This window comes from Aethalodelphis obliquidens, unplaced genomic scaffold (assembly GCF_003676395.1).
Source record: "Aethalodelphis obliquidens isolate GAN/ISIS:26980383/991018 unplaced genomic scaffold, ASM367639v1 scaffold119, whole genome shotgun sequence".
Classification (NCBI taxonomy): Eukaryota; Metazoa; Chordata; class Mammalia; order Artiodactyla; family Delphinidae; genus Aethalodelphis; species Aethalodelphis obliquidens.
The window spans coordinates 164,736-186,125 of record NW_020838063.1 but is presented as its reverse complement, the minus strand read 5'-3'; the positions used below and the strand labels follow the sequence as shown (position 1 = coordinate 186,125).

Here is a 21,390-nt window from a genome sequence, read left to right as displayed (position 1 = left end):
CTGTAAATGCAGGTAGAAAGGGGAAAGTCTCATGGTACAGTACTAAAGAACTGGTTCCCAAACTGTTAGAAATGGAAGAGTCCTTACTAATTATATAATCTAACAACCTCGTTTTACATATGAGGAAACTGAAGCCCAGAGAGCAAGAGTAACTTACCCAAGGTCATATAGCCAGTTAGTGCACGACTGAGTCTAGCTAGAATGAACTCTCCTGATTCCTCTTTTCTCATTCCTTTCATCATACCAAAGTGAACAAGATACAATGTCATATGGGGAAAGCTCATGGTGTTTTTAAAAAGGAAGTTTTAAAATGCTTCTTTCAAATGTATATTCTGTTTAATTCATTTTATACTTATATAATCGTATCTATCATGTGCCAAACACTGTTTTAAGCATTTACAACATTAACTTTTTTATTCCATAGCCAGGTATTATTTCCTCTATTTTATAGATGAGGGAAGTGAGCCTCAGATAAGTTAAATAACTTGCCCAAGGTTACAAAGGTAGTAAATGTTGAAGCTGGGATTTCACCTGGAGCAGACTGGCTCTAGAGTCTGTGATCTTAATCACTATGCTATGCCATATACCAGAAACATGTTTTACTTGTTACAGAGGACTAAGAATAAGTCTGGCTAATGATTAAGATTAAACGGTCCTACTTTAGGATGAGGTAGGCATAAAGTAACATTAGCGGTGCTAAACTAATTAGACAACATTGTTTAAAGGTATAACAAAACATACACACACACACACACACACACACACACACACACACACACACACACACCACCCTGTCTTAGGTCAGAGTGTTGGTCTAAATTATTGATACCCAAAATGTAGTCCATGAGCCACCAGCATCACCTGAGAGCACTTTAGAAATTTAAAATCTGAGGCCTGAGATTCTGCATTTTTAACAAGCTCCCAGGTGATACACATGTTCTTGGTTTTTGGACCACATTTTATGGGTAGCAAGGCTTTAAATTACTTCGGGATGCTTACCAAGTAAACTCAGAAAATGAGCAGAGACTACTTTGCCTAAAAATATTGAGGAAAAGTCCCATGTAGCTTAAGATGACTATAGTCAACAACTTGAGGGACGAGAAATCATATGATTCAATCTCTGAAAAGACCTCCCCCCAGAATAGATTCTTTGAAGAAAAGGTTTTACAGCAATTTAACTGTTAACTGAAATTTAACCATTTTAGAAAGCATGTATACACAACCCTTCCAGACCCTTTGATATTTCTTCTCATGAACATACCCATGTCTCTTTTCGGGCTGCACCAGAAGTCTCCACATAGATCAGGTGGGTTGCAGTAAGATATAGACTCCCATTAGCTGGTTTCTTACCTACATAATGATCCAGTAATTTCACATTTTCTACCTGTTATATGAGGGGGGAGAAAAACACTGATTAAGTTATCAACTCACTACCTGTGATTAAAGTGGTGTAATTCAAAGCAAGATAAATGCTGTTAATTTGCTATAAAACTTCTTTGAGGCTTTCTAGGTCCTGTCAAGGTGGCAAACTGGTATGATCTGTGTTTCCTTTTCCTAAATCAGCCCGGAAGAAACTATAAAAGTGAGAGGGAAACGTGGATTCTAAGAAGGATTAAAATTCTAGATGATGTTACTATGATGGGGTAGAAGTGTGTGGAAGATAAATAGGACATAAGAGCCTGCTGAGGTACTAATCTTGTTAGAGGGAAGTGGCAGTTACTGTATGTGGAAAAATCAATAGGTGTAAATAACGTGAGATTAGATCTTAAGTTAAAGGGCAAGAAAGTAGAGTATGTAATTTTCTAAAAAGCAGGAGAAAACTTGATCTATCCAGTGGAAAGTAGGAATGAAAAAAAAAAAGAAGCAAACAAACAAACAAACAAAAAACCAAAAAGAGTACCATAAATGGAAAGCATAAAATTAAATGCCAGAAATAAGTCCCAATATAAGAGAAATAAAAAATGTACACAAATTAAACTTACCAGTTAAAAGACAGACTTACAGACTGAATTAAAACAAATACTCAACAATATTCAGTCTAGAAGATTATACCTAAAATAGAGATGTAAATAAGTTGAAAATAAAAAGATAGAAAAGATATACTAGACAAATGTGAACAAAGCTTGAGTAGATTTAATATCTGACAAAATAGAATCAAGAGACAAAGAACAACAGGACAAGAAAATATATTTATCATAAATATATACGCATCTTATAAGAAGTTTCAAAATACATCTGGCTTGATGTACTTGCTTGTAGCAGAACTGCATAGAGAAAAGAAACACTTGGATACTTTAACACTTTAGTTAGGAATTGATAGATCAAGCATACAAAAATAAAAAACAAAAATGAATAGAGATATAGTATACTTGCACAGTACAACTACAAAGTTCAAGCTATTAGATATACAGAGAACACTATATCCAACAAATGAAGAACATAAAGTCATTCAAGACAACTAATAGAACATTTCTAAAAAGACATCATGATAATGGCTGTAAAGGAAGCCTCAATAAATTCTAAAGGTTCAATATCATACAGTCTACATTCTCCAACCATGACACAATGACATTAGAAATTAATAACAAAAAAATAGGCAAAGTTAGCATATGTTTTGAAACAAAATAGCATATTATTAAATTAACCTTGGGTTAAAAGGAAATCATAAATAAAATTAATAAATATTTAGAAGTGAATAATAATAAAAACACAACAAATGAAAATTTGTGGGGCACAGCTAAAGCAGAACTAAGAAGAAATTTATACCTTTAAGTACACTTATCATTAAAGAAGAAACGTTGATAAACTAGTAAAGCATTCAATGCAATGAAGAAAGCAAAAGAACAGAGAAACAAGGAATAAAATGGACAGAAATTAAAAAGCAGAGAATTGCCCCCCCCACATACACACACACACAAAAAAAAAAAAAAAACAACAGAAAAGATGAACAAAACTAGAATTTACTTATTTAAAAAGGTTAATAGATCTTTTTAAATTAATTTTTATTGGAATATGGTTGTTTTACAATGTTGTGTTAGCCTCCACTGCACAACAAAATGAATCAGCCATATACATACAGATATCCTCTCCCTTTTGGACTTCCCTCCCATTTAGGTAGAGTTCCCTGTGCTATAGATTATGTTCCCAAGAGTTGTCTATTTTATACATAGTATCAATAATGTATATGTGTCAATCCCAGTCTCCCAATTCCTCCTACTGCACACCTTTCCCCATTGGGATCCATACATTTGTTCTCTACGTCTGTGTCTCTATTTCTGCTTTGCAAATAAGATCATCTATACCATTTTTCTAGATTCCACATATATGCATTATTATATGATATTTGCTTTTCTCTTTCTGACTTAACTCACTCTGTATTACACTCTCTAGGTCCATCCACATCTCTACAAATGACCCAATTTCATTCCTAAAGGTTAATACATCTTTGATAAGACTGATCAGGAAAAAAAGGGAAAAGAGGCAAATACACAAGCTACAGAATGAAAAAGGGAAGACAATGTAACAAATTTCTTTAAATGAGAGTATTATGAACAATATGCTAATAAATTGAAAAACCTACGTGAAGTGAAAAAATTCCAAGGAAAATACCTCAGTATGACTTATTAGTGAATTCTACCAAATTTCCAAGAAACAAACTACCTTATCCAATTGATTCCAGTTATTAGAAAAAGAATGACAGTCTATTTTATGTATGAGGCTAGCATAATCTTGATTCTAAAACCAAACAGACAGCTATAAGAAATGAAAATTTATACCCATTTCACTTAAGAAATGTAGATGCAAAAACATCCAAATAAAAATTATTTAGTGAATCAACAGTATATTTTTAAAAATACATTTGATCAAGTAAATTTAACTCAAGCAAGCAAAGATAGTTCAACATTGGAAAACTTCAATGGAAAACATCACATTAACAGATTAAAAGAGAAAAATCAAATGTTTTATCTCAATTAATAGAGAAAAATAATTTTGAGTTCACTTCTATTCACTTCTTAGTGAATTAGGAACTGAAGTAAACATCCTTAACTTGGTAAAGATTATACATCAAGAGCCTACAAAGAATGTCATGTGTAATGGAGAAACTAAATGCATTAATTTAAAATCACAAAAATGACAAACTGGACCCATTTATCACTGCTACTCTTTTAGATATCCTAAGCAATAAAATAAGAAAAAAGAGGGGGGAAATTAAGACATGAAAGGATTGGAACTGAAGTGCTATATCTGGCACAACTTACTGGGAAGATAATTTTCCCAATAAAAAGATAACAGAAGATCTTCTACCAAGAAAAAAACAAAAGAATCAACAAACTATTAGAACTTAAATCAGAGGAATTCAGCAAGGTTGCAAGATAAAATATCAACCTACAAAAATCAAGTGTTTCTCTAAACCAGCAAAAACCATTAAGAAAATACCATTCACAGTGACAACAAAAACCATGATGAATCCAGGAATTAGCTTAACCAAGCATATATGAGACTTTTACAGAGAAAACTTTAAAACTCTAATAAGAAAACTAAAGACAACTTAAAGAAATGAAGAGACATTCATGCTCTTGGATGGGACAACTTAATTTTGTAAAGTTGGCAATTATCCCACAAATTAATCTATAAATTTAATGCAACTACAATTAAATTTCAAAGAGGATTTTCCACAAATGAATTCTAAATTTAAGTAGAAGACTATATCCATAAGTACCTAAATAAATCTTAAAAGAGAACAGTGAAGAAGGGAAGACTTGCTCTGCTAGATATTAAGATATACCCAAAGCCATGGGGTAAAAAAAAAAAAAAAGCTTGAAGTCCTAGTGCAACAACAGACAAATAGACCACTGATAAAGGACCATAGCTCAAAGGCAGACTCGTGTATGAATGGGTACTTTATACAGGATAAATGTGGTACTACAAATTATGAAAAAAGGGTAAGAGTACTTATTAAACGTGTTGGGGAAACTGTATGAATACATGGAGGAAAATAAAACTATATCCCTGAAACACTATATACAAAAGTGGAATCTAGATATATCTATATGTAAGAAGTAAAACTATAAAATTACTAGAAAAAATGCAAAACACCCTAGGTCTAGAGACAGGAAACTACTTCAAAACTTAATAACAGGGCTTCCCTGGTGGTGCAGTGGTTGAGAGTCCACCTGCCAATGCAGGGGACATGGGTTCATGCCCCGGTCCAGGAAGATCCCACATGCCATGGAGTGGCTAGGCCTGTGAGCCATGGCTGCTAAGCCTGCACGTCCGGAGCCTGTGCTCCACAACAGGAGAGGCCACAACAGTGAGAGGCCCGCATACCGCAAAAAAAAAAAAAAACCTTAATAATGGAATAGAAGAAAATATATAAAATGTCTGAAATTAACAAGAGATTACTAGGGAGGAACCAAGATGGTGGAGTAGTAGGACGTGCTCGTACTCCCTCTTGTGAGGACATCAGAATCACAACTAGCTACTGGACAATCATCGACAAGAAGACACTGGAACTCACCAAAAAAGATAGCCCACACCCAAAGACAAAGGAGAAGCCACAATGAGACTGTAGGAGGAGCACAATCACAGTAAAGTCAAATCCCATAACTGGTGGGTGGGTGACTCACAGACTGGAGAACACTTATACCACAGAATTCCACCCACTGGAGTGAAGGTTCTGAGCCCCACGTCAGGCTTCCCAACCTGGAGGTCCGGCAACAGAGGAGGAAATCCTAGAGAATCAGACTTTGAAGTCCAGTGGGATTTGAGTTCAGGACTTGGACAGAACTGGGAGAAACAGAGACTCCACCCTTGGAGGACATACAAAAAGTAGTATGTACATCGGGACCCAGGGGAAGGAGCAGTGACCCCAGGGGAGACTGAAACAGACCTACGTGCTAGTGTTGGAGGGTCTCCTGCAGAGGCAGGGCATGGCTGTGTATCACCATGGGAACAAGGACACTGACAGCAGAAGTTCTGGGAAGTACTCCTTGGTGTGAGCCTTCCCAGAGTCCGCCATTAGCCCCACCAAAGAGCCAGGGTAGGCTCCAGTGTTGGATTGCCTCAGGCCAAAGGACCAAGAGGGAAGGAACCCAGTCTCACACATTAGCAGTCAACTGGATTAAAGTTTTACTGAGCTCTGCCCACCAGAGCAACAGTCAGCTCTACACACCACCAGTCCCTCCCATCTAGAAACTTGCACAAGCTTCTTAGATAGCCTCATCCACCAGAGGGAAGACAGCAGATGAAAGAAGAACTACAATCCTGCAGCCTGTGGAACAAAAACCACACTCACAGAAAGATAGAAAACATGAAAAGACAGATAGCTACGTACCAGATGAAGGAACAAGATAAAGCCCCAGAAAAACAACTAAATGAAGTGAAGATAGGAAACCTTCCAGAAAAAGAATTCAGAATAATGATGGTGAAGATGATCAGATGAAAGAAATGTTTAACAAAGACCTAGAAGAATTAAAGAACAAACAAACAGAGATGAACAATACAATAACTAAAATGAAAGCTACACTAGAAGGAATCAATAGCAGAAAAACTGAGGCAGAAAAACGGATAAGTGACCTGGAAGACAGAATGGTGGAATTCACTGCTGTGGAACAGAATAAAGAAAAAAGAATGTAAAGAAATGAAGACAGCCTAAGAGACCTCTGGGAAAACATTAAATGCAACAACATTCACATTATAGGGGTGCCAGAAGGAGAAGAGAGAGAGAAAGGACCGGAGAAAATATTTGGAAGAGATTATAGTCAAAAAGTTCCCTAACTTGGGAAAGGAAATAGCCACCCAAGTCCAGGAAGTGCAGAGAGTCCCATACAGGACAAACACAAGGAGAAACACAAGGAGACACATACTAATCAAATTGGCAAAAATTAAAGACAAAGAATAATTATTGAAAGCAGCAAAGGAAAAACAACAAATAACATATAAGGGAACTCCCATAAGGTTAACAGCTGATGTCTCAGCAGAAACTCTACAAGTCAGAAGGGAGTTGCATGATGTACTTAAAGTGATGAAAGGGAAGAACCTACAAGCAATATTACTCAACCCAGCAAGGATCTCATTCTGATTTGATGGAGAAATCAAAAGCTTTATTACAGACAGACAAAAGTTAAGAGAATTCAGCACCAGCAAACCAGCTCTGCAACAAATGCTTACAGGAACGTCTCTAAGTAGGAAACACAAGAGAAGAAAAGGACCTACAAAAACAAACACAAAGCAATTAAGAAAATGGTCATAGGAACATACATATTGATAATTACCTTAAATATGAATGGATTAAATGCTCCAACCAAAAGACACAGGCTTGCTGAATGGATACAAAAACAAGACCCATCAATATGCTGTCTAAAATAGACCCACTTCATATCTAGGGACACATACAGACTGTAAGTGAGGGAGTGGAAAAAGATATTCCATGAAAACTGAAACCAAAAGAAAGCTGGAGTAGCAATACTCATATCAGATAAAATAGACTTTAAAATAAAGAATGTTACAAGAGACAAGGAAGGACACTACATAATGATCAAGGGATCAATCCAAGAAGAAGATATAACAATTATAAATATATATGCACACAACATAGGGGCACATCAATACATAAGGCAATTCCTAAAAGCTATAAAAGAGGAAATCGACAATAACACATAAATAGTGGGAGACTATAAAACCTCACTTACACCAGTAGACAGATCATCGAAAATTAAAATAAAGAATGGAAAAGAAGCTTTAAATGACACAATAGACCAGATACATTTAATTGATATTTATAGGACATTACATGCAAAAACAGCAGATTACACTTTCTTCTCAAATGCACAAAGAACTTTCTCCAGGATAGATCATATCATGGGAAATAAATCAAGCCACAGTAAATTTCAGAGTATTGAAATCATATCAAGTATCTTTTCTTTTTTTTTTTTTTTTTTCAGTTTAAGAGAACACTTTTTTTTTAACATTTTTATTGGGGTATAATTGCTTTACAATGGTGTGTTAGTTTCTGCTTTATAACAAAGTGAATCAGTTATACACATACATATGTTCCCATATCTCTTCCCTCTTGCGTCCCTACCTCCCACCCTCCCTATCCCACTAATCCAGGTAGTCACAAAGCACCAAGCTGATCTCCCTGTGCTATGCGGCTGCTTCCCACCTTACGATACCTTCCCACCTTAAGATACCTTAAGCTATCTACCTTACGTTTGGTAGTGTATATAACTCCATGCCTCTCTCGTGCATTGTCACAGCTCACGCTTCCCCCTCCCCATTTCCTCAAGTCCGTTCTCTAGTAGGTCTGTGTCTTTATTCTTGTCTTACCCCTAGGTTCTTCGTGACATTTGTTTTTCTTAAATTCCATATATATGTGTTAGCATACGGTATTTGTCTTTCTCTTTCTGACTTACTTCACTCTGTATGACAGACTCTAGGTCTATCCACCTCATTACAAATAGCTCAATTTCGTTTCTTTTTATAGCTGAGCATTATTCTATTGTATATATGTGCCACATCTTCTTTATCCATTCATATGTTGATGGACATTTAGGTTGCTTCCATGTCCTGGCTATTGTAAATGGAGCTGCAGTGAACATTGTGGTACATGGCTCTTTCTGAATTACGGTTTTCTCAGGGTATATGACCAGTAGTGGGATTGCTGGGTCATATGGTAGTTCTATTTGTAGTTTTTTAAGGAACCTCCATACTGTTCTCCATAGTGGCTGTAACAATTCACATTCCCACCAACAGTGCAAGAGTGTTCCCTTTTCTCCACAACCTGTCCAGCATTTATTGTTTCTAGACTTTTTGATGATGGCCATTCTGACTGGTGTGAGATGATATCTCATTGTAGTTTTGATTTGCATTTCTCTAATGATTAATGATGTTGAGCATTCTTTCATGTGTTTGTTGGCAATCTGTATATCGTCTTTGGAGAAATGTCTATTTAGGTCTTCTGCCCATTTTTGGATTGGGTTGTTTGTTTTTTTTGATATTGAGCTGCATGAGCTGCTTGTAAATTTTGGAGATTAATCCTTTGTCAGTTGCTTCATTTGCAAATATTTTCTCCCATAACTGAGCGTTGTCTTTTGCTCTTGTTTATGGTTTCCTTTGCTGTGCAAAAGCTTTTAAGATTCACTAGGTCCCATCTGTTTATTCTTGTTTTTATTTCCATTTCACTAGGAGGCAGGTCAAAAAGGATCTTGCTGTGATTTATGTCATAGAGTGTTCTGCCTATGTTTTCCTCTAAGAGTTTGATAGTTCCTGGCCTTACATTTAGGTCTTTAATCCATTTTGAGTTTATTTTTGTTTATGGTGTTAGGGAGTGATCTAATCTCATCCTTTTACATGTAGCTGTCCAGTTTTCCCAGCACCACTTATTGAAGAGGCTGTCCTTTCTCCACTGTACATTCCTGCCACCTTTATCAAAGATAAGGGGACCATATATGCCTCGGTTTATCTCTGGGCTTTCTATCCTGTTCCATTGATCTATCTTTCTGTTTTTGTGCCAGTACCATACTGTCTTGATTACTGTAGCTTTGTAGTATAGTCTGAAGTCAGGGAGCCTGATTCCTCCAGCTCCATTTTTCGTTCTCAAGATTGCTTTGGCTATTCGGGGTCTTTTGTGTTTCCATACAAGTTGTAAAACTTTTGCTTCTAGTTCTGTGAAAAATGCCAGTGGTAGTTTGATAGGGATTGCATTGAATCTGTAGATTGCTTTGGGTAGTAGAATCATTTTCACAATGTTGATTCTTCCAATCCAAGAACATGGTATATCTCTCCATCTATTTGGATGATCTTTAATTTCTTTCATCAGTGTTATAATGTTCTGCATATAGCTCTTTTGTGTCCATAGGTACATTTATACCTAGATATTTTATTCCTTTTGTTGCAGTGGTAAATGGGAGTGTTTTCTTGATTTCACTTTCAGATTTTTCATCATTAGTGTATAGGAAAGCCAGAGATTTCTGTGCATTAATTTTGTATCCTGCAACATTACCAGATTCATTGATTAGCTCTAGTACTTTTCTGGTAGCATCTTTAGGATTCTCTATGTATAGCATCATGTCCTCTGCAAACAGTGACAACTTTATTTCTTATTTTCCGATTTGGATTCCTTTTATTTCCTTTTCTTCTCTGATTGCTGTGGCTAAAACTTCCAAAACTATAGTGAATAAGCGTGGAGAGAATGGGCAACCGTGTCTTGTTCCTGATCTTAGTGGAAATGCTTTCAGTTTTTCACCATTGAGGATGATGTTGGCTTTGGGTTTGTCATATATGGCCTTTATTATGTTGAGGCAAGTTCCCTCTATGCCTACTTTCTGCAGGGTTTTTATCACAAAGAGGTGTTGAATTTTGTCAAAAGCTTTCTCTGCATCTATTGAGATGATCATATGGTTTTTCTCCTTCAATTTGTTAATATGGTTTATCACATGGACTGATTTGTGTATATTGAAGAAACCTTTTATTCCTGGAATAAACCCCACTTGATCATGGTGTATGATCCTTTTAATGTGCTGTTGGTTTCTGTTTGCTAGTATTTTGTTGAGGATTTTTGTATCTATGTTCACCAGTGATATTGTCCTGTAGTTTTCTTTCTTAGTGACATCCTTGTCTGGTTTATGTATCAAGGTGATGGAGGCCTCGTAGAATTAATTTGGGAGTGTTCCTCCGTCTGCTATATTTTGGAAGAGTTTGAAAGGATAGCTCTTAGCTCTCCTCTAAATATTTGACAGAATTCTCCTGTGAAGCCATCTGGTCCTGGGCTTTTGTGTGTTGGAGGATTTTTAATCACAGTTTCAATTTCAGTGCTTGTGATTGGTCTGTTCATATATTTATTTCTTCCTGATTCAGTATTAGCAGGTTGTGCATTTGTAAGAAGTTGTCCATTTCTTCCAGGTTGTCCATTTTATTGGCATAGAGTTGCTTGTAGTAATCTCTCACGATCTTCTGTATATCTGCATTGTCAGTTGTTACTTCTCCTTTTTCATTCCTAATTCTATTGATTTGAGACTTCTCCCTTTTTTTCCTGATGAGTCTGGCTAATGGTTTATCTATTTTGTTTATCTTCTCAAAGAACCACGTTTTAGTTTTATTGATCTTTGCTATCGTTTCCTTCATTTCTTTTTCATTTTTTATTGATACGATTTTTATGATTTTTTTCCATCTGCTAACTTTGGGGTATTTTTGTTCTTCTCTCTCTAACTGCTTAGCTGCAAGGTTAGGTTGTTTATTCAAGATGTTTCCTGTTTCTTCAGGTGGTCTTGTATTGCTATAAACTACCCTCTTAGAACTGTATTTGCTGCATCCCATAGGTTTTGGGTCATCGTGTCTCCATTGTCATTTGTTTCTAGGTATATTTTGATTTCCTCTTTGATTTGTTCCATGATCACTTCGTTATTAAGTAGTGTATTGTTTAGGCTCCATGTGTTTGTATTTTGTACAGATCTTTTCCTGTAATTGATATCTAGTCTCATAGCGCTGTGGTCAGAAAAGATACTTGATACAATTTCAATTTTCTTAAATATACCAAGCATTGATTTGTGACCCAAGATTTGATCTATCCTGGAGAAAGTTCCATGAGCACTTGAGAAAAACGTGTATTCTGTTGTTTTTGGATGGAGTGTCCTATAAATATCAATTAAGTCCATCTTGTTTAATGTATCATTTAAAGCTTGTGTTTCCTTATTTATTTTCATTTTGGATGATCTGTCCATTGGTGAAAGTGGGGTGTTTAAGTCCCCTACTATGAATGTGTTACTGTCGATTTCCCCTTTTATGGTTGTTAGTATTTGCCTTATGTATTGAGGTGCTCCTATGTTGGGTGCATAAATATGTACAATTGTTATATCTTCTTCTTGGATCGATCCCTTGATCATTATGTAGTGTCCTTCTTTGTCTCTTCTAATAGGCTTTATTTTAAAATCTACTTTGTCTGATATGAGTATTGCTACTCCAGCTTTCTTTTGGTTTCCATTTGCATGGAATATCTTTTTCCATCCCCTTACTTTCAGTCTGTATGTGTCTCTAGGTCTGAAGTGGGTCTCTTGTAGACAACATATACACGGGTCTTGTTTTTGTATCCATTCAGCCAATCTGTGTCTTTTGCAGGGAGCATTTAATCTATTTACATTTAAGGTAATTATCGATACATATGTCCCTATTCCCATATTGTACATTGTTTTGGGTTCATTATTGTAGGTCTTTTCCTTCTCTTGTGTTTCTTGCCTAGAGAAGTTCCTTTAGCATTTGTTGTAGAGCTGGTTTGGTGATACTGAACTCTCTCTGCTTTTGCTTGTCTGTAAAGGTTTTAATTTCTCCATCAAATCTGAATGAGATCCTTGCTGGTAGAGTAATCTTGGTTGCAGGTTTTTCTCCTTCATCACTTTAAATATGTTCTGCCACTCCCTTCCGGCTTGCAGAGTTTCTACTGAAAGATCAGCTGTTAACCTTATGTGGATTCCCTTGTGTGTTATTTGTTGTTTTTCCCTTGCTGCTTTTAATATGCTTTATTTGTATTTAATTTTTGACAGGTTGATTTATATGTGTCTTGGTGTATTTCTCCTTGGATTTATCCTGTATGGGATTCTCTGTGCATCCTGGACTTCATTTACTATTTTCTTTCCTATATTAGGGAAGTTTTCAACTATAATATCTTCAAATATTTTCTCAGTCACTTTCTTTTTCTCTTCTTCTTCTGGAACCCCTATACTTTGAATGTTGTTGCGTTTAATGTTGCCCCAGAGGTCTCTGAGACTGTCCTCAGTTCTCTTAATTCCTTTCTCTTTATTCTGCTCTGCAGTAGTTATTTCCACTATTGTATCTTCCAGGACACTTATCCGTTCTTTTCCCTCAGTTATTCTGCTATTGATCCCATCTAGAGTATTTTTCATTTCATTTATTGTGTTGTTCATCGTTGTTTGTTTCATCTTTAGTTCTTCTAGGTCCTTGTTAAATGTTTCTTGCATTTTCTCTATTCTATTTCCAAGATTTTGGATCACTTTTACTATCCTTATTCTGAATTCTTTTTCAGGTAGACTGACTATTACCTCTTCATTTGTTAGGTCTGGTTGGTTTTTATCTTGCTCCTTCATCTGCGGTGTGTTTTTCTGTCTTCTCAGTTTGTTTATCTTACTGTGTTTGGTGTCTCCTTTTTGCAGGCTGCAGGTTCTTAGTTCTCGTTGATTTTGGTGTCTGTCCCCAGTGGCTAAGGTTGGTTCAGTGGATTGTGTCAGCTTTCTGGTGGTGGGGACTAGTGCCTGTGTTATGCTGGATGAGGGTGGATCTTGTCTCTCTGGTGGGCAGGTCCACGTCTGGTGGTGTGTTTTCGGGTGTCTGTGGACTTATTACTATTTTAGGCAGCCTCTCTGCTAATGGATGGGGTTGTGTTCCTGTTTTGCTAGTTGTTTGGCATAGGGTGTCCAGCACTGTACATTGCTGGTCGTTGATTGAAGATGGGTGCTGGCGTTGAAATCGAGATCTCTGGGATATTTTTGCCATTTGATATTATGTGGAGCTGGGAGGTCTCTTGTTGACCAGAGTCCTGAAGTTGGCTCTCCCACCTCAGAGGCACAGCACTGACTCTTGGCTGCAGCACCAAGAGCCTTTCATCCACACGGCTCAGACTAGAAGTGAGAAAAAGTAGAGAGAAAGAATTACTAGAAGTAGGAAGAAAGAATGAAAGAAAGAAAGGAGAAAAGGAAGGAAGGAAGGAAGAAGAAAAGAAGGAAAGAATGAAAGAAGGCAGGGATGGAGGGAGGGAAGCTGGGAGGAAGGAAGGATGGAAGGAAGGAGGGAGGGAAGGAAAAAAGAAAGAAAGAAGATAAAGTAAAATATAATAAAGTTATTAAATTAAAAATAATTATTAAGAAAATAAATTTAAAAAAAACGGACAAATAGAACCTTAGGACAAATAGTGGAAGCAAAGCTATACAGAAAAAATCTGATACAGAAGAATACACATACACTCTTACAAAAAGAGGAAAAGGGGAAAGAATCATAAATCTTGCTCATGTATTCCACAGATGCAGGGTATATCAAGTTGATTGTGGAGCTTTATTCTGCTTCTGAGGCTGCTGGGAGAGATTTCCCTTTCTCTTCTTTGTTCTCACAGCTTCCAGGTGTTTGGATTTGGTCCTGCCTCTTCGTGTAGGTCGCCAGAGGGCGTCTGTTTTTCGCTCAAACAGGATGGGGTTAAAGGAGCCGCTGATTCGGGGACTCTGGCTCACTCAGACCTGGGGAAGGGACAGGCATGGAGTGCGTAGAAGGCCTGCGGTGGCAGAGGCCAGTGTGACATTGCACCAGCCTGAGGCTCGCCATGCATTCTCCCAGGGAAGTTGTCCCTGGATACCCGGATCCTGGCAGTGGTGGGCTGCACAGTCTCCCCAGAAGAGGGGTGTGAATAGTGACCTGTGCTCACACGCAGGCTTCTTGGTGGCGGCAGCCGCAGCCTTAGCGTCTCATGCCCATCTCTGGGGTCCGTGCTTTTAGCCTTGGCAAGCGCCCGTCTCTGGAGCTCCTTTAAGTAGCGCTCTTAATCCCCTTTCCTCATGCACCAGGAAACAAATAGGGAAGAAAAAGTCTCTTGCGTCTTCAACAGCTTCAGACCTTTTCCCAGACTCCCTCCCAGCTAGCCGTGGTGCACTAACCCCTTCAGGCTGTGTTCACGCCGCTAACACCAGTCCTCTCCCTGCACTCCGACCGAACCCCAAGCCTCAGCTCGCAGCCTCGCCTGCCCCGGCGGGTGAGCAGACAAGCCTCTGAGGCTGGTGAGTGCCAGTCGGCACTGATCCTCTGTGTGGGAATCTCCCCACTTTGCCTTCCGTACCCCTGTTGTTGCGCTCTGCTCCATGGATCCGAAGCTCCCCCACTGCACCAACCACAGTCTCCACATGCAAAGGGGCTTCCTAGTGTGTGGAAACATTTCCTCCTTCACAGCTCCCTCCCACTGGTGCAGGTCCCGTCCCTATTCTTTTGTCTCTGTTTTTTCATTTTTTCTTTTGCCCTACCCAGTTATGTGGGGAGTTTCTTGCCCTTTGTGAGGTCTGAGGTCTTCTGCCAGCATTCAGTAGGTGTTCTGTAGGTGTTGTTCCACGTGTAGAGGTATTTCTGGTGTATCCGGCCCGTCGTCCTCATGACTGTCATGGCTTCGGGCACTGGGGACCCTGCAGAGCCGGCAGCCTCAGTGAGGCTGCCCTCCCCTCGGCCTCTGGGGCAGTTCTGTGATGGCAGAGGGAAGAGACCCCGAGCTGCGGTAGTTCCAGCTCTCTCAAGCATCTTTTCTGACCACAACACTATGAGATTAGAAATGAATTACAGAGAAAAAAATGTAAAAAATACAAACACATGGAGGCTAAACAATAAGTTACTAAATAACAAAGAGATCACTGAAGAAATCAAAGAGGAAATCAAAAAATACCTAGAGAAAAATGACAATGAAAACATGATGATCCAAAACCTATGGGATGCAGCAAAAGCAGTTCTATGATGGAGGTTTATACCTATACAAGTCTACCTCATGAAAAAAGAAAAATCTACCCTTACACCTAAAGGAACCAGAAAAAGAAGAACAAAACCCAAAGTTAGCCGAAGGAAAGAAATCATAAAGATGAGAGCAGAAATAAATGAAATGGAAACAAAGAAAACAATAGCAATGATCAATAAAACTAAAAGCTGGTTCTTTGAGAAGATAAAGAAAATTGATAAACCATTAGGCAGACTCATCAAGAAAAAGAGGGAGAGAGCTCAAATCAATAAAATTAGAAATGAAAAAGGAGAAGTTACAACAGACACCTCAGAAATACAAAGCGTCCTAAGTGACTACTACAAGAAACTCTATGCCAATAAAATAGAACACCTGGAAGAAATTGACAAACTCTTAGAAAGATATAACCTTCCAAGACTGAACTAGGAAGAAATAGAAAATATGAACAGAACAATCAAAAAGAATGAAATTGAAACTGTGATTGAAAACCTTCCAACAAACAAAAGTAGCAACAGATGGCTACACAGGTGAATTATATCAAACATTTAGAGAAGAGCTAACACCCATCCTTCTCAAACTCTTCCAAAAAATAGCAGAGGCAGGAACACTCCCTAACTCCTTCTACGAGGCCACCATCATTCTGATACCAATACCAGACAAAGATACTACATAAAAAGAAAATTACATAACAATATCATTGATGAATATAGACACAAATATCCTCAACAAAATACTACCAAACAGAATCCCACAATACATTAAAAGGATTATATACCATGATCACATAGGATTTATCCCAGGGATACAAGGATTCTTCAATATACGTAAATCAATCAATGTGATAAACCATATTAACAAATTGAAGAATAAAAACCATATGATCATCTCAATACAAGCAAAAAGCTTTTGACAAAATTCAACACCCATTTATGATAAAAACACTCCAGAAAGTGTGCATAGAGGGAACTTACCTCAATATAATAAAGGCCATATATGACAAACCCACAGCAAACATCATTCTCAATGGTGAAAAACTGAAAGCATTTCCTCTAAGATCAGGAAGACAAGGATGTCCACTCTCAGCACTAATATTGAACATGATTTTGGAAGTCCTAGCCAAGCAATCAGAGAAGAAAAAGAAATAAAAGGAATACAAATTGGAAAAGAACTAGTAAAACTGTCACTGTTTGCAGATGACATGATATTATACAGAGAGAATCCTAAAGTTGCCACCAGAAAACTACTATTGTTAATCAATGAATTTGGTAAAGTTGCAGGATACAAAATTAATGCACAGAAATCTCTGGCATTGCTATACACTAATGATGACAAATCTGAAAGAGAAATTAAGGAAACACTCCCATTTACCACTGCAACAAAAAGAATAAAATACCTAGGAATAAACCTACCTAGGGAGACAAAGACCAGTATGCAGAAAACTATGACACTTATGAAAGAAATTAAAGATGAAACCAACAGATGGAGAGATATCCCATGTTCTTGGATTGGAAGAATCAATACTGTGAAAATGACTATACTACCCAAAGCAATCTACAGAATTAATTCAATCCCTATCAAATTACCAGTGGCATATTTTAAGGAACTAGAACAAAAAAATCTTAAAATTTGGATGGAGACAAAAAAGACCCCGAATAGCCAAAGCTGTCTTGAGGGAAAAAAATGGAGCTGGAGGAATCAGACTCAGTGACTTCAGACTATACCACAAAGCTACAGTAATCAAGACAATATGGTACTGGCATAAAACCAGAAACATAGATCAATGGAACAAGACAGAAACCCAGAGATAAACCCATGCACCTATGGTCAACTAATCTATGACAAAGAAGGCAAAGATATACAATGGTGAAAAGACAGTCTCTTCAATAAGTGTTGCTGGGAAAACTGGACAGCTACATGTAAAAGAATGAAATTAGAACACTCCCTAACACCATACACAAAAATAAACTCAAAATGCATTTGAGACCTGAATGTAAGACCGGACAATATAAAACTCTTACAGGAAAACATAGGCAGAACACTCTGGCAAAAATCACTGCAGTATCTTTTTTGATCCACCTCCTAGAGTAATGGAAATAAAAACAAAAATAAACAAATGGGACCTAATGAAACTTCAAAGTTTTTGCACAGCAAAGGAAACCAAAAACAAGATTAAAATACAACCCTCAGAATGGGAGAAAATATTTGCAAATGAATCAACAAAGGATTAGTCTCCAAAATATATAAACAGCTCATGCAGCTTGATATTTAGAAAACAAACAACCCAGTCCAAAAATGGGCAGAAGACCTAAATAGACATTTCTCCAAAGAAGACATACAGGTGGCCAAGAAGCACATGGAAAGCTGCTCAACATCACTAATTATTATAGAAATGCAAATCGAAACTACAATGAGGTATCACCTCACAACAGTTAGAATGGGCATTATCAGAAAATCTACAAACAATAAATGCTGGAGAGGGTGTGGAGAAAAGGGAACCCTCTTGCACTGTTGGGGGGAATGTAAATTGATACAGCCACTATGCAGAACAGTATGGAGGTTCCTTAAAAAACTAAAAATAGAATTACCATATGATTGAGCAATCCCACTACTGGGCATATACCCAGATAAAACTATAATTCAAAAAGACACATGCACCCCAATGTTCATTGCAGCACTATTTACAGTAGCCAGATCATGGAAGCAACCTAAATGCCTATCGACAGAGGAATGGATAAAGAAGATGTGGTATGTATATACAATGGAATATTACTCAGCCATATAAAGGAATGAAATTCGGTCATTTGTTGAGACATGGATGGATCTAGTGACTGTCATTCAGAGTGAAGTAAGTCAGAAAGGGAAAAACAAATATCATATATTAACGCATATATGTGGAACCTATAAAACTGGTACAGATGAACCGGTTTGCAGGGCAGAAATTGAGACACAGATGTAGAGAACAAATGTATGGACACCAAGGGGGGAAAGCAGCAGAGGGGTGGTAGTGGTGTTGTGATGAATTGGTCTATTTGGACTGACACGTATACACTGATGTGTATAATATTGATGACTAATAAGGACCTGGTGTATAAAAAAATAAAATAAAATGAAAAACCAAACAAGAGATTATTATCTAGACAATATAAAGGACTACTGTAATTCAAAGAGAAAAAGACAGAGACTGTAATAGAAAAAAAGGCAAAACATAAAAAGGCAAGTTACAGAATAGGAAATCCAATAAGCATACAACCATGAAGAGACACTCAAAACATTGGAATCATATAAACGAAAATTAAAACCAAAAGATATTGCTTTAAGGCTGTAAGACTGGCAAAAACTGGAAGGCTAGAAAATGCCAAGTGTTGATAGGGATGTGGGGATAAAAGAACCCTCATCTACTACAACTGGCAGGGGGCGAGGGGGTATAGAGAGATTGAGACTATTTAGGAGGGCAATCTGGTACTACATAAGCAAAATACACATAAAAAAGTACACTCTATGACAGAGGAATTCTATTCTTGAAAATGAGCCCAAAGAAATTTTCATACAGGTTCTAAAGAGGATATATACAAGAATGAACATTTCCATCACTGGCAGAATAGATAGGTCAGATGTGGTGGAGCATTAAGCAAGTATTAGAACCAATGCATTGGAGGTACACATAGCAACATGAATAGATCCAAGAAATGCATAATTTAGTGAAAAAGTAAGAAACAGAATGATATACTGCAGAGATCACTAGTTACATAAATTAAAAATTCATGCATACGAAACAGCCATCATGTTTTAAAGGACATATTCATTGAATCTGTAGATTGCTTTGTGTAGTATAGTCATTTTTACAATGTTGATTCTGCCAATCCAAGAACATGGTGTATCTCTCCATCTATTTGTACCATCTTTAATTTCTTTCATCAGTGTCTCATAATTTTCTGCACACAGATCTTTTGTCTCCTTAGGTAGGTTTATTCCTAGATACGTTATTCTTTTAGTTGCAATGGTAAATGGGAGTGTTTTCTTAATTTCACTTTCAGATTTTTCATCATTAGTGTATAGGAATGCAAGAAATTTCTATGCCTTAATTTTGTATCCCGCTATTATACCAAATTCATTAATTAGCTCTAGTAGATTTCTGGTAGCAACTTTAGGATTCTGTATATATAGTATAATGTCATCTTCAAACAGTGACAGTTTTACTCCTTTCCCAATTTGGATTGCTTTTATTTCTTTTTCTTCTCTCATTGCTGTGCCAAAAACTTCCAAAACTATGTTGAATAAGAGTAGTGACAGTGGGCAACCATTTCTTTTTCCTGATCTTAGTGGAAATGGTTTCAGTTTTTCACCATTGAGGATGATGTTGGCTGTGGGTTTGTCATATATGGCCTTTATTATGTTGAGGAAAGTTCCCTCTATGCCTACTTTCTGGAGGGTATTTTAACATAAATGTTTGTTGAATTTTGTTGAAAGATTTCTCTGCAACTATTGAGATGATCATGTGGTTTTTCTCCTTCAATTTGTTAATATGGTGTATCACATTGATTGATTTGCGTATATTGAAGAATGCTTGCATTCCTGGGATAAATCCCACTTGATCATGTTGTATGATCCTTTTAATGTGCTGTTGGATTCTGTTTGCTAGTATCTTGTTGAGGATTTCTGCATCTATGTTCATCAGTGATATTGGCCTGTAGCTTTCTATCAAACTAACACTGGCATTTTTCACAGAACTAGAACAAAAATGTTCACAATTTGTATGGAAAAACAAAATAACCTGAATAGCCAAATCAATCTTGAGAAAGAAACATGGAGCTGGAGGAATCAGGCTCCCTGACTTAAGACTATACTACATAGCTACAGCAATCAAGCCAGTATGGTTCTGGCACAAAAATAATAATATAGATCAATGGAACAGGATAGAATACCCAGCAATAAACCCACGCATTTACGGTCACCTTATCTTTGATAAAGGAGGCAAGAATATACACTGGAGAAAAGACAGCCTCTTAAATAAGTGGTGCTGGGAAAACAGGATAGCTACATGTAAAAGAATGAAATTAGAACACTCCTTAACAACATACACAAAAATAAACTCAAAATGGATTAAAGGCCTAAATGTAAGGCCAGACAGTATCAAAGTCTTAGAGGAAAACATAGGCAGAACACTCTATGACATAAATCACAGCAAGATCCTTTTACACCCACCTCCTAGAGAAATGGAAATAAAAACAAAAATAAACAAATGGGACCTAATGAATCTTAAAAGCTTTTGCACAGCAAAGGAAACCATAAACAACACCAAAAGACAACCCTCAGAATGGGAGATAATATTTGCAAATGAAGCAACTGACAAAGGATTAATCTCCAAAATTTACAAGCAGCTCATGAAGCTCAATAACAAAAAAACAAACAATCCAATCCAAAAATGGGCAGAAGACCTAAATAGACATTTCTCCAAAGAAGATATACAGACTGCCAACAAACACATGAAAGAATGCTCAACATCATTAATCATTAGAGAAATGCAAATCAAAACTACAATGAGATATCATCTCACACCGGTCAGAATGGCCATCATCAAAAATCTACAAACAATAAACATTGGAGAGGGTGTGGAGAAAAGGGCACCCTCCTGCACTGTTGGTGGGAATGTAAATTGATACAGCCACTATGGAGAACAGTATGGAGGTTCCTTAAAAACTAAAAATAGAACTACTATATGACCGAGCAATCCCACTACTTGGCATATACCCTGAGAAAACCATAATTCAAAAAGAGTCATGTACCAAAATGTTCATTGCAGCTCTATTTACAATAGCCAGGACATGGAAGCAATCTAATTGTCCATCAACAGATAAATGGATGAAGAAAATATGGCACATATATACAATGGAATATTACTCAAC

The 21,390-nt window shown here is 37.2% G+C and overlaps 1 protein-coding gene across 1 annotated transcript in view; it reads right to left on the bottom strand.

The window, feature by feature from the left end:
- ASB12 (ankyrin repeat and SOCS box containing 12) overlaps positions 1 to 21,390 on the bottom strand; it is a 332,952-nt gene that overhangs the window by 235,727 nt on the left and 75,835 nt on the right. The window contains exon 2 of the mRNA XM_027098063.1: positions 1,262 to 1,384. Within this exon, the coding sequence (XP_026953864.1) occupies positions 1,262 to 1,384 (123 nt within the window). The remainder of the gene's footprint in view (positions 1 to 1,261; positions 1,385 to 21,390) is intronic.